General features: G+C 36.0%; 1 protein-coding gene and 1 long non-coding RNA gene across 2 annotated transcripts; both read left to right on the top strand.

Moving 5' to 3' along the window:
* On the top strand, positions 5,290-6,384 carry LOC110269421. Its single transcript, XR_002358306.1, has 2 exons — positions 5,290-5,621; positions 5,724-6,384. It is a non-coding gene; the product is annotated as an uncharacterized LOC110269421 (long non-coding RNA).
* On the top strand, positions 11,031-12,640 carry LOC107623572 (oxygen-evolving enhancer protein 1, chloroplastic). The gene is made up of 2 exons (XM_016325926.2): positions 11,031-11,466; positions 11,703-12,640. The coding sequence occupies exons 1-2, from the start codon at positions 11,224-11,226 to the stop codon at positions 12,459-12,461; spliced, it is 1,002 nt and encodes a 333-aa protein (XP_016181412.1). The 5' UTR covers positions 11,031-11,223; the 3' UTR covers positions 12,462-12,640.

The following is a 12,877-nucleotide window of genomic DNA, read 5'->3' on the forward strand; positions in this document are numbered from 1 at the left end:
TCAAATAGTTACTTCTATTTAATTAATTTTAATTTTAATTATAAACTCACTCATTCTTAAATTAATTATATTTTTATTTAACAATAATTATCAATCCACTTATTTTTTCTTTTCATAATTATATGATATCTGTTCTTGTGAAGGTTGGTTGTGGTATAACTCGTCCTCCGATGATTATCTTTTAGTCTTCAATCAGGATGAGTTATACCTCGACACCAAGAGAACATAGAGGATGAGCACCTACAAAAGGTACTCCTTCGCTCAAATTAGCATATGAATAATCAATTATTCGTTCTTGTAATATCTATATCAGTTTCTTATCTCCCTTTTTATATTTGGGATAAGTATCAATAGTTGTTTAACTAATTGATTTACCTTAATGGGAAATAAAGGCGTTATAGACCATTTTGATATAGTTTTGATGTTTGTCATTGATAACCAATCTATAACATTTATAGCCGAGTTATAACATGTAATCGATTTATAATGGACATATCATAACCCCCAAACTTGGCCTAGTGATATTTTGATAAGGCAAGTTGAGCTTTAAATAATGAGTTATAACTTGGCATTTTTTAGTTATAGGTATAGAGCCCCCATTTCAACATACTTTATTAAAATTACTAAAAATGTTTTGAAAAAGACAAAGGGTGTGTTCAATGAATAGGAAACAGCTACCGTTTCATTTTCCTATGCCATCTGAGCCGTTGGTTTAAGTAAAAAGAGAAACGGTGGATGGGATTTCAAAATGAAACTGAACCGATTCAATTAATTTGGACGAGATATTTATTTGGAATCCTGAAAGGGTGATATCATTAAGGAAACTTCTATCATCAAAAGGCTTTTGGGAATACGAGAAATAAAAACATGAGTAAAAGAGGTGGGTATCCTTTTCTCTCACTCTGGCTACCATGTCTTTTTATTCTATATTTTCTGAAAGTGATGGCTATGAAAAAATGAAAAGAGTTACAAAAAAAATGATGGCTCGTATAAATAGGTTAGTGAGTATGTGAAAATTTGTGGGTCCTTGTTCATAGATAGTGAAAGTGTTGAGGAAATAGACAAATCAAAAGTGGTGAGGGATGGGTCTAGTGTTCGCGTTGAGTTCTTACCATGCAGTAGAGTTGATCTAATTTTCCATAGAAAATTGATTTTGAATTTTTTTTACATACATAGCTGTGTTTTGGAAAAACTTCGAGTCAAATTACCTTTTACTGAGTTTGAGTGTGATATGCTAAATCAGTTAAACTGTGCACCGTCTCAACTCCACCCAAATAGTTGGGCTTTCTTAAGGTGTTTTGAGATTTTGATGGAGTTTCTGAAAGTGAAACCCTCGTTGGCGTTATTCTTTTCCCTTTTTCAGGCTAAAGGGGTTTGGAAGGGGGTTTGGGTTAACTTGAATAGCTCCCTTGCTTTTGAAGTATTTAAACTGTATAAATCTTTCTTTAAGGATTTTAAAGAAATATTTTTTACGGTAAAGTCGGTAGATAAAATTTTTTCCTTTTATTTGGATGAGCATCTTGGTGAGAAATTTTCTCTCTATTAGTGTTCACAACCCCATTATATTTTGAGTCTAGAGAAAATTAATGCACAAAATAAATGTATAATTGATTATTTGGTGAAATTAGTTGATAGGAAAAATTTAATTTATGTTTCTAAATTGCTCCCACGGGAGGAGAACAGAGTTTCAGTGGTGGAGTATCTTGGTAAGATTTCAAGAAGATGGTCTGTAATTGTGGTGTATACTATTATGTTGATATTTTTGCTCTTTCATTTTTTGTAGGTGAAAAGTATTTGAGGGTGTCTGCAGCAAGTTTAAGAGCTCGTTTAAAAATAAAAAATATTGAGAAGGAAGGTTCGTCATCTAACCCGGATAGAGACGAAGAGGCTGAGGTTAATCAACCAGCCTCAAAGAGAAAAAACATTGTGTTTTAAAAAGAGATAAATTGGCTTGATGACCAAAGATACGGGTTACGACTTATATGTGAAAGTAAAAGAGATTCATGTAGAGGAGGTTACTGCTTTTGTTAATAAACAAGAGAAATTGCATGGTTTTTCGGAGGGAGGTGATGGATCTTCAGTTTGGGATCGCAATTTCTCTTTTATGGTCGTTGCTGATGAGGTTTTTCAATCAACATCCAACGTGATGTTAGTCAATGAAGTCTGTGATATTGGGGTTGATTAATATCTTCAGGTACAGTTTAATATTTATATAGTCAATAATATTCATGGATGTAGAGTGTAACATATTTTCTTTTGACTTAGTTCTCGGATTTCGGTTAGCAAGAATTGGCCGAAGTCAAGAAGAAAAACATAAAAAATGTTAGAGAAGAGTAATGATTCGAAGGGCTTGAAAGAAGATTTAGATTTGAAGAAGAAAATGATAGATGAGTTAAAAAATAATTTTGCAGAAGAAAAGGAACTAAAGGTGGTTAAGAGTTCTTATGAGAAATATGCAGAAAGAAGGTGATCTTTCTAGCATGAAAGATCAATTGATTGAAGTGACTGTGAAATTAAAAAATTTAGAGAAAAATAGAGAAACGGAGATTTTGGATGCCTTTGTCGAAGGTTTTGAACGAGCAATGACACAAGAAAAATTTTTGGTGCCAGACCATGATTTTTTCCCAAATGGATCTGGACAAATTAGTGTGCAATGGAATGCTCATGGATAATGATGATGTTGCTGAGGAAGGAAATGAAAATTCGGTAGATTGATTTTTAGTTCATGTTTGCATAATACTCTATTTTAATGCTTTTAAATGTTTGATAAGTTGTATTTTGAAGACATTCACTCTGTTTAATGAATGCAAAACTTTGGTCATTGATCTTGTGATGATTTAATTTTCATGATTATCAAACGTGTTGGTATGTTGGATTGATACAAATTTGGTTTATAAGTTTATCACTAATGGATAATGTTTTGACGATTTTGAATGTTTGATGTATTTTGAAGAAAGTTGATCCGGTAAATGAAGGAATCATGGTTACCGAATTTTTTATGGTTGATAATTACCAATGAGTTGGCAAAATTGAATTAGTAAAATTTAGTTAGGTTTTGTACCAAATTGAAAGTTTTTATCATTAATGGATAAAACTTCATTGGTTTTGAATATGTTATTAATAGGATATTGATTGATAGATATAAAGATGACGTATGCGTTGTAGTCTATTTTGATGAGCATAGGTCGGATATATAGAGATCATTTTATTGAATAATCAGTGTATAATTTGGTTTCATAAAACTGTAACAAAGTTGGCTAGACCTTTGGTTACAAAGGTGTAGGTAGGCATTCCTCGTTAAAATCTCTCCAAGCAAAACCTTCTTTAGAAAAATCTTGTGAGTAGGAAAAAGAGTACAAGTCTATCCTTGTCTTTTAACTATAATAAAGCTTTAAAGCAGAAATATTCCAGGTATTGGGTAAAACTGTACCATCTAAAGATTGAATACAATATGCTCCATTTTTGAAGACTTCAATAACTCGAAATGGACCTTCCCATTTAGCGGCTAGTTTCCCATGAGATGGAGGTCATCTTGCTTGTTCAGTTTTTCTGAGCACTAGGTCGTTCACTTGAAATTATAGGGGATGGACTTTTTTATTGTATCGTTGAGCTATATTGTGTTACATTACTCGGTGCCAGAAAGTAGCTATATCTCGAATTTCCTCGATAGAATCTAAGTCTATTCGCCGAGCTTCTAAATTTTGGTGATGATTGATGAGTTGAGTGCGTAATGATAATTGAGAAATCTCTAGAAGGATCATGGCCTCAGACCCATAAACCAAGCGTTAAGAAGTTTTCTTGGTGGTAGAATGTATAGGAGTATTGTATCCTCAAAGAATTTCTGGGATTAATTCGGCCCAAAGACCTTTAGCATCATCCGATTTTTTCCTTAAAATGTGCAAGACTTTATTTGCTGCTTTAGCTAATTTGTTAGTTTGTGGATGTTCAACCGAAGAAAAATATTGACGAATCTTAAAATTCTGTAAAAAAGAGGTGAAATTATGATAAACAAACTGGCGACCATTGTCAATGATAATATGTTGAGGTATACCAAATCTACATATAATACATTTCCAAACAAATGAAATCATTTTTTGAGATGTGATTTTAGTTAATGGTTGTGCCTCAATCCATTTAGAGAAATAATCAATAGCAACCACTAAAAATTTGATTTGACTTAGTGCAATAGGAAAAGGACTGAGAATGCATGTCAATGTAAAAGGGCCAACTTACTTCAAAATTATGTAAAAGCTCGGCTGGTACATGTATTAATGGAGCATGTTTCTGGCAGTCTATACAGGTCTTTACTTTGGCAAAACAATCTTTTTGTAAGCTCGAACAATAAAATCCTGTTCAAAGTATTTTTTGAAGATAAACTCTAAGCTCCGACGTGTGTACCACAGATTCTTTCATGAGCTTCTGCTAACACAAGATCGGCTGCCGACCTGTTTAAACATTTTAAAAGCAAACGAGTATAACATCGTTTATAGAGGGTATCATTCAACAAGCTAAAGAAAGAAGCCTGTTGCCAAAGTTTTTTTAGATCGTCTATGCCTGGTGGTATATTTTCAGTTTTCAAATACTGAATATAAGGCCATCGCCAATTATGAACTTGAGTAACACTTAAAATATCGGTTAGATTTATACTTGGTGTGACCAAGATAGATTGCAAAAGAGTTGAAGTGTGTGATTGTATACTTGCTAACTTAGATAAAATGTTAGCCCTATGATTTTGTTCTCTCGAAATATGATGAATTTCAAATTTGAAAAAACGAAAAATGAGAGATTTGACAATATCTAAATATTTAACCAAAAAAGGGTCTTTGACTTGAAATAATTGGATTACCTGTTGAACCACTAATAGAGAGTCACAATTTACCTTTAGCTCGGAAATGTGCAGCTCTATTGCTAACTTCAAGCCAGCTATGAGAGCCTCATATTTGGCTTGATTGTTACTTGCCTTAAAAGAAAAGTGTAAAGAATGTTCTAAGACAATTCCATTATCATTTTCAAGAAGGATTCCAGCTCCGCACCCTTGTGGGTTTAAAGCATAGTTCTGAAAACCGAACCGGACTGATCGGTTTAACCCGGTTAACCAAAAACGGTCACCAAGCCGGTCCGGGTGAGCTTATAAACCATCTGGAAAAAAATCGGTTATAGAACCGGTCGAACCGGTGGTTAATCGGTGAACCGGTAGAACCGTCTGATTTTTTGGAGGGTTTAACTTCCAAACGGCGCCGTTTTATCCCTTTTTTTAAAAAAAAAGGAAAAATTGAAAAACGGCAAAACTGAAGTGAACCCTAAAGACCTAAATCAATCCCTGTAAGGCCGTAACCCATATTTTTCACAAACTCATCTCTCCTCTCTTCTCTGAGAATCACGCAGCCACCAATCGCGCCGCAACTGCAGCCCGCCGCCACCGCATCCCGCAGCCACCACAGCGATGGGTTTGACCACCGCAGCCCCACTGCATCGTTGTCACTGCGGGGATTGCCTTCTCTGTGTTCGCCGGTGTCACGTCCTCTGTCGTCACCGTTGCTCACCGCCGGTAAGTAATACTGTGTTCCATGTTTCGCACTTCACAGCCATCTCCTCGGCATCTACTTCCTGCTCTGTTCCATGTTTTTGATTTTCTGTTCAAGTGTTTATGATTTTTTTTTTTATGAGGTTATTGTTTGCTGAGGTTATTAATTTAGTTTTTGCTGAGGTTATTGTTTGCTGAGGTTATTTTTTTCTGTTCTGATTTTCTGTTAAAGTGTTCATGATTTTTTTTTGTTGGGTTAGTACTTTTTTGCTGAGGTTATTAATTTATTTGTTATTCTATTCATGATTTTGTTGCTAAGGTTATTGTTTGCTGGTTTAGTAAGTGTTTGCTGATGTTATTAATTTATTTGTTATTCTATTCATGATTTGGTTGCTGAGGTTATTGTTTGCTGGTTTAGTAATTGTTTGCTGAGGTTATTGATTGCTGGTTTAGTTTTATTGTGGGGTTGGCTGAGTTAATTTTGTTCATAATTTTCTGTGGGGTTTGCTGATTTTACTAGGGAGTTTGTTGATTTAAGTTTTACTGTGGAGTTTGTGGAGTTTGCTGAGTTTTACTAGTGTAGACGAGGTTTCTATCAACTTTGAGAGGAACAAGAGCAGGGTATTGATTAGAGTTTAGGCTTTTAAGTTTCTTGTTGAGATTCTGTGCAAAAGCTGAGTCATTTCTAGCAGGAAGTTGAAGTTGAGGAAGAGAAGGGATCAGTATTTGAGATGCCTTTGTATTGGAATATAGCTGTGGTGGTTTTGTTGTCAACTGAGATTGGAGCATCCATAAAGACCCTTTGTAGCCATGAAGTACCTGCTTGGAACAATGTTGGCATGGACTAAAACATGTGGTTTGCCCTAGTCCAATTAGTATGGAACTTGTGGTGAATGGTTTTGTTAAAAATTGATGGATAATAGTTGATGGTGTTTTATTAAATTTTCTGAAATAGTTTTATTGATGATTGATTATGTTTTTTTTTAATATTTGAAATTATATATTTAATTTTTAATAATTTTATTTAATATTTAATTAAACCGGTTGAACCCCAGTCGAACCACTAAACCAGTGAACCAGTCACACTATCGGTTCATTGACCGGTTTGGTTCTTGCAACCTTGGTTTAAAGCACCATCAATATAAAGGGTCCATTCACTGAAGTGATCCTCGGAGTTAGGAGCATTAAATTCGACAATGAAGTCTGTTAAATATTGTGATTTGATTGATCCTCGACTTTGATATCCAATGTCAAAATCAAAGAGCTCTACAGACCATTTTATAAGTCGGCCAACTAACTCTAGTTTAGTAAGCACCTATCGTAACAGTTGCTTGGTCTGAATGTTAATCACATGACTTTGAAAATAAGGTCGGAGATGTCTAGCTGAAAATACCAAAGCCAGGGCGAGCTTTTCTATTTTTGTATAACAAAGCTCGGTATGTTGTAGTGATTTGCTGACAAAGTACACAGGGTGTTGGACTTTGTTCCTTTCTGTAACAAGAACAGAGCTAATTGCCCAATCAGTGATGGATAAATAAACACAAAGCTCCTCCCTATGCTCAGGTTTTTGTAAGATGGGGTTTTTAAAAGAATAGCTTTAATATTTGTAAAAGCATTTTCACATGCATCATCCGAATTAAAATTATTTTCCTTTTTCAGTGTTTGAAAGAAGCAAGAAGATTTAGAATCTAAACAAGGTAAAAATCTTGATAAAGCAGCAAGTCTTTCTGTTAATAATTGGACCTTCTTTATTGTTCGAGGACTCTTCATCTCTAGCACAGCTCGATATTTGTCAGGATTGGCTTCTATACCTCGGCTTGTAAGCAAGAAACCAAGAAATTTACCTCCTTAGACACCAAAAGCACATTTTTCAGGATTCAATTGCACGTTGTACTGTCTGATTTGAGCAAAAATTTCAATAAGGTCAGCCACGTGAGGTTCACCAATCTTTGTCTTGGCCACCATGTCATCAACATAGACTTCCATGTTTTGACCAATTTGTTTGGCAAATACCTTATCCATAAGTCGTTGATATATAACCTCTGCATTCTTAAGACCAAAAGGCATGACTTTATAACAAAATTACTATATTCAGTTATAAAAGAAGTTTTATCTTGATCTGAGGGATGCATCAAAATCTAGTTGTAACTAGAATATGCATCCATGAAGCTTAAAGTTCTAAAACCAGAGGCATTATCGATCAGAGTGTCGATAGAGGGTAAAGGATATACATCCTTTGAGCAACATTTATTCAAATCAGTAAAATCGACGTACATGCGCTATTTACCATTATACTTTTTTACCATGACCACATTAGCTAGCTAAATTGTAAACCTTATTTCACATATGAAACCTGCATCAATGAGTTTTTTGGTTTTCTCTAAAGATGTTTGTCGCTTATCTATGCCAAGGTTGCATTTTTTTGTGTTATAGGTCGGACAGACGGATTGAGTGTCAGCTTGTGAGAAATTACCGAAAGGTCGATGCTTCGCATATCTATAGGAGTCCATGCAAATAGATCTGCATTTCGTTGAAGGAATTGTCAGAGTTCATCTTTTTCGTGTTCCTGCAGAACTGTACCTACATAGGTGAACTTATTTGGATCATTAGTCAAAGAAATCTTTTGGAATTCCTCCATTAGGGTAGGTCGGTCCTAGAGCTCGGCCCATGGATCCAACTTGGCTAATGATGGAAGATTAATCGAATTTTGAACAGCATTAATCTGTGCACCTATAGCTCGGTTAGAAGCAGACGTTCTCATATTGACATTGTAGCATTGTCGAGCTTCATGGTGGTCACTATGGATGGTGGCAATAAGGGGTTCCTTCACATGAAAAAATTGACACACAGATGAATTGTAGATACTATAGCACCAAACTTATTCAAAAAAGGACGGCCAAGTATTAAGTTATATGGACTGAAACAATCAACAACAAGATATTGGGTATCTAAACTCTTGGTTAGAGGATTTTCACCCAGTATAGTTTGTAACTGCACAGATCCTAAAACTAGTACACGTTCACCTGAAAACCCCACTAAGTCTCCAGTGGACGGATGTAGAATGTGATTTCTCAGCGTCATCTTTTGAAATGTAGAGCAACAAAGGACATTTGTGCTGCTTCCGAGATCCAGAAGTGCTTTCCCAACAATTAGATCCCCCAATTGAATATAGATCACGGATCATCTAAGTTGGTTACAGTTGTATTAAAATTATATAGTTTTAGTACCATCTCCAGAAAGGTAGGAAGAGGTTGAGGATTATTGACAACACTGTATACTAAGAGCATAGCTCAGTAGGTGCATTTATGAGCAGAGCTTGTAATTCCACCACCAGCAAAGCCCCTAGATATGCAATTGATAACACCTCGGGGTTGATCAAATTGAGTCTGCATGATTTTATCCTTTTAACGAGAAACTTTTCTGGCAGAAGAGTGGTTGGTAGAGTTTCCTGTGCGCTTTTGAATGTGGCCGCTGATTTATTTGTCTAAATGCCCCTGCCAAGCTAATCGTTCTAGCAGGTCTGTGGCCATAATACATTCGTCAGTAGTGTGTCCATGATTTTTATGAAAGGTACAATACTTCGACTTATCCATATTCTTCACATCTAGATAATTTCCAGCCTTCCGATGAGCTTTAATGAGTTTTGCATTCAGTATCTCCTTTATTTATTTCTTCCCTCTTAGTATTAAATTGTATGCAAGAATCATAACGTGGTGTTAACCGAAAAGGCTTCTTACTGTCCCGAGCTTTATCATTGTCTTTATGATTGTTGCTTTTTTCTGACCTCCGAGCTTGCCAAAGCTTTTCAATCTCCATTTGTCCTCTGGCTTTCTCTCGAAACTCAACCAAGGTTCTCAGCTTAGCGACGGTGATAGTTTCTTGAAACTTCCCCGGGCAAAATCCACTCTTAATAGCATGTAAGTGCACTTCGGGATGGAGGTTTGGAACGCTCATAGCCACCTTAGTGAATTGGGTAACATATTCTCAAAGGTTTTCATGTTGTCTCTGGTTTGATTGTGTTTAGATAATCACACAAATAAATAGAAGATGCAGCAAATTGATTTTCAAATAGTTTAGCTAGCTCCTGAAAATGTGAAATAGATTTTGCAGAAAAAGAAGAAAATCAATAAAGTGTAGGGCCGTCTAAAAAAGTAGGAAAACAACGATATAAAATAGGGTCAGAAGCACCGTTTACTATCATTATGGAATGAAATTTTTTTACGTGTTTTTTCGGATCTCCCATACCATCATAAGGAGTTAAAGTCATTAGTAATGCAAAGTTTTTGGGTAATTGAAAATTTATGACATCTGTGGTGAATGAACCAACTGCGGTGTCCAATTCAGCTTCTTCATTGGCTAGTTGATCCTCCTCTGGTTCCTGAGTTTCAGAAACATAAGTTGGATCAGAGTTTGCTTCCTCATCATTCGATTGTTCGTGGTGATCATCATTATGAGTTATCCGAGCATTGGTAAGCTCGGCTATTTGATTTGTCATTCTTTGATTTTCTTCCGCCATGCGCTGATTAGCCTGTTGTAATTTTGTTACCATCTGAAGAAGTTCGAATGGCGTTGGAGGAGGTCGATCAGTCATAAGCAAATTTGAAAGTTTTGGAGCTTAAAGAAAAAGTTTTAAATCTTTGGCCAACGGTGGGTGCCAATTGTTCTTATGAAGGTTGGTTGTGGTATAGCTCGTCCTCCGAAGATTATCTTGTAGTCTTCAGTCGGGATGAGTTATACATCGGTACCAAGAGAACACAGAGGTGGACACCTACAGAAGATACTTTGACGCTCAAGTTAGTATATGAGTAATCAATTATTCGTTCTTGTAATATCTAGATCGGTTTCTTACCTCCTTTTTTATATTTGGGACAAGTATCAATAGTCGTTTAACCAATTGATTTACCTTAATGGAAATAAAGGCATTATAGAGCATTTTGATATAGTTTTTATGTTTGTCATTGATAACCGATCTATAACGTTTATAGCCGAATTATAATATGTAACCGAATTATAATAACATGTGTCATGATATTATTGGACATCTTTATTAAATCGGTTAATAATTTATTTTTTAATAAACCAGAATAAAATCGGTTTATTATAGCAACAATAATAAATCCAATTGTCCACAGTCCACACTATAATTATTAGACCCGATTTGATCCGACCGATTTACATAATCTAAACCGAATTATATTTAAATTTTTTGATAAAAAGACAAATATATCTCTGATTTTTATTTTTAAAAAAACAAAAAAAACCATGATACAATGGATTATGTTGGTCGGTTCGACCGAATCTAATAATAATTGAGTTTATTATTATTCTTATAAAAAAATCAATTTTATTTTAATTTGTTAAGAAATTCAAAAATAATCAATTTATTAATACGTCCAATAATAATGCGACACATAAATATCTTTACAAAAAGATGTTTTACGCGTCTTTATGGGAGCATCCTCCATAACTCGATAGAAAACTGAAAACCATGTTATTTAATAGGAAAAGTATTTAGAATCATCCCACGTAAGGCAGATACATTAGCTTGAAGGAACCAATAGGCGATGACCTTATCCTATCGAAATCTTACTCGCACCACAGCCACCAAATAATATTGTGGCTTCTCGATTCTCCACCAACACACAGAAACACTAAAAACCGAAACACACCGTCTTCAACAGAGATAGAAGCAACTAACAATGGCAGCGTCACTTCAAGCAGCGGCTACACTGATGCAATCCCCCAAGTTGGGCATCAATGGCCGCAACAGCACTCTTCACCTGAAGCCCACTCACTCCCTTTCAAAAGCCTTCAGTTTGGAACCCGTTGACTCCAAACTCACTTGCTCTCTTCAGACTGATCTCAAGGACTTGGCTCTCAAATGTGTTGAGGCCACCAAAGTTGCAGGATTTGCCCTTGCCACCTCTGCTCTCGTTGTTTCTGTATGTCTCTTCTTTGCTTGAATCTTTTTATTCTTCAATACTTTCGGTTATGTTATCATGTTTTGTTATTTTCTAGGAGCGATTCTGAATAAATATATAATAATATACTGTCCAACTTGATTAGAGTGCTAATTAATGTGACAGTTCTATATTTCCATACATACGCCTTAATAGGTTAATTTGTTGAATTTTGGTTAATTGCAATCATGATCTTAGTCACTATAATTATTGTGAAGGGAGCAAGTGCAGAAGGTGTTCCAAAGAGATTAACCTACGATGAAATCCAGAGTAAGACATACTTGGAAGTGAAGGGGACAGGAACCGCAAACCAATGCCCAACAATAGAAGGCGGAGTGGAATCATTCGCCTTCAAGCCAGGCAAGTACAATGCCAAGAAATTCTGTCTTGAGCCGACTTCCTTCACTGTCAAGGCAGAGGGTGTCACCAAGAATTCTCCTCTGGAATTCCAAAACACCAAGCTCATGACACGTCTTACCTACACCCTCGATGAGATTGAGGGACCCTTCGAGGTGTCCTCTGATGGCACCGTGAAATTTGAGGAGAAGGACGGCATTGACTACGCTGCAGTGACTGTTCAGCTCCCAGGAGGAGAGCGCGTGCCGTTCCTCTTCACCATCAAGCAGTTGGTGGCATCAGGGAAGCCAGACAACTTTGGTGGGGAGTTTTTGGTGCCGTCTTACCGTGGAAGCTCTTTCCTGGACCCTAAGGGAAGAGGTGCTTCCACTGGGTACGACAATGCAGTAGCATTGCCGGCAGGTGGAAGAGGAGACGAGGAAGAACTCGCTAAGGAGAACAACAAGAGTGCTTCATCATCCAAAGGGAAGATCACGTTGAGCGTGACGCAGAGCAAGCCAGAGACTGGAGAAGTTATTGGTGTGTTTGAGAGCATTCAACCATCAGACACTGATTTGGGTGCCAAAGCTCCAAAGGATGTTAAGATCCAAGGAGTGTGGTATGCTCAGCTTGAGTCATAGACTTGTTTTATATGGTTTAATTTGTGTCTTATTTGATTTAGATTTTGTTTGTAACTCCCACACGGTGTTGCTGCTGCTGCATCGATCTCTTGTGGAATCGTGAACAATGAGAGGTTTATCATGTTTGTATATTATATTGACTTCAAATATAATGCTTCAAATTGTGGTCTATTCTACAATTCTCGGTGTGCAATTCTGGATCATCAAAACTGGTCCTAATATCATGTCACGTAAAATTTCTTTCGAAAGCTTAATCTAGTATACAAAAGCCAACAAATTCTTCTCCGTTTGTTGTGCTCTCTAGAAGATCTATAGGATAATCTCCATTTTTAGAGATTTTTAGCATATATCATGTTGATACTTTTTAACTTGATTATTTACCTGTCAATATTAAAAATAATTTTAAGCATTATGAT

The sequence above is a fragment of the Arachis ipaensis genome, chromosome B01 (assembly GCF_000816755.2).
Source record: "Arachis ipaensis cultivar K30076 chromosome B01, Araip1.1, whole genome shotgun sequence".
Classification (NCBI taxonomy): domain Eukaryota; kingdom Viridiplantae; phylum Streptophyta; class Magnoliopsida; order Fabales; family Fabaceae; genus Arachis; species Arachis ipaensis.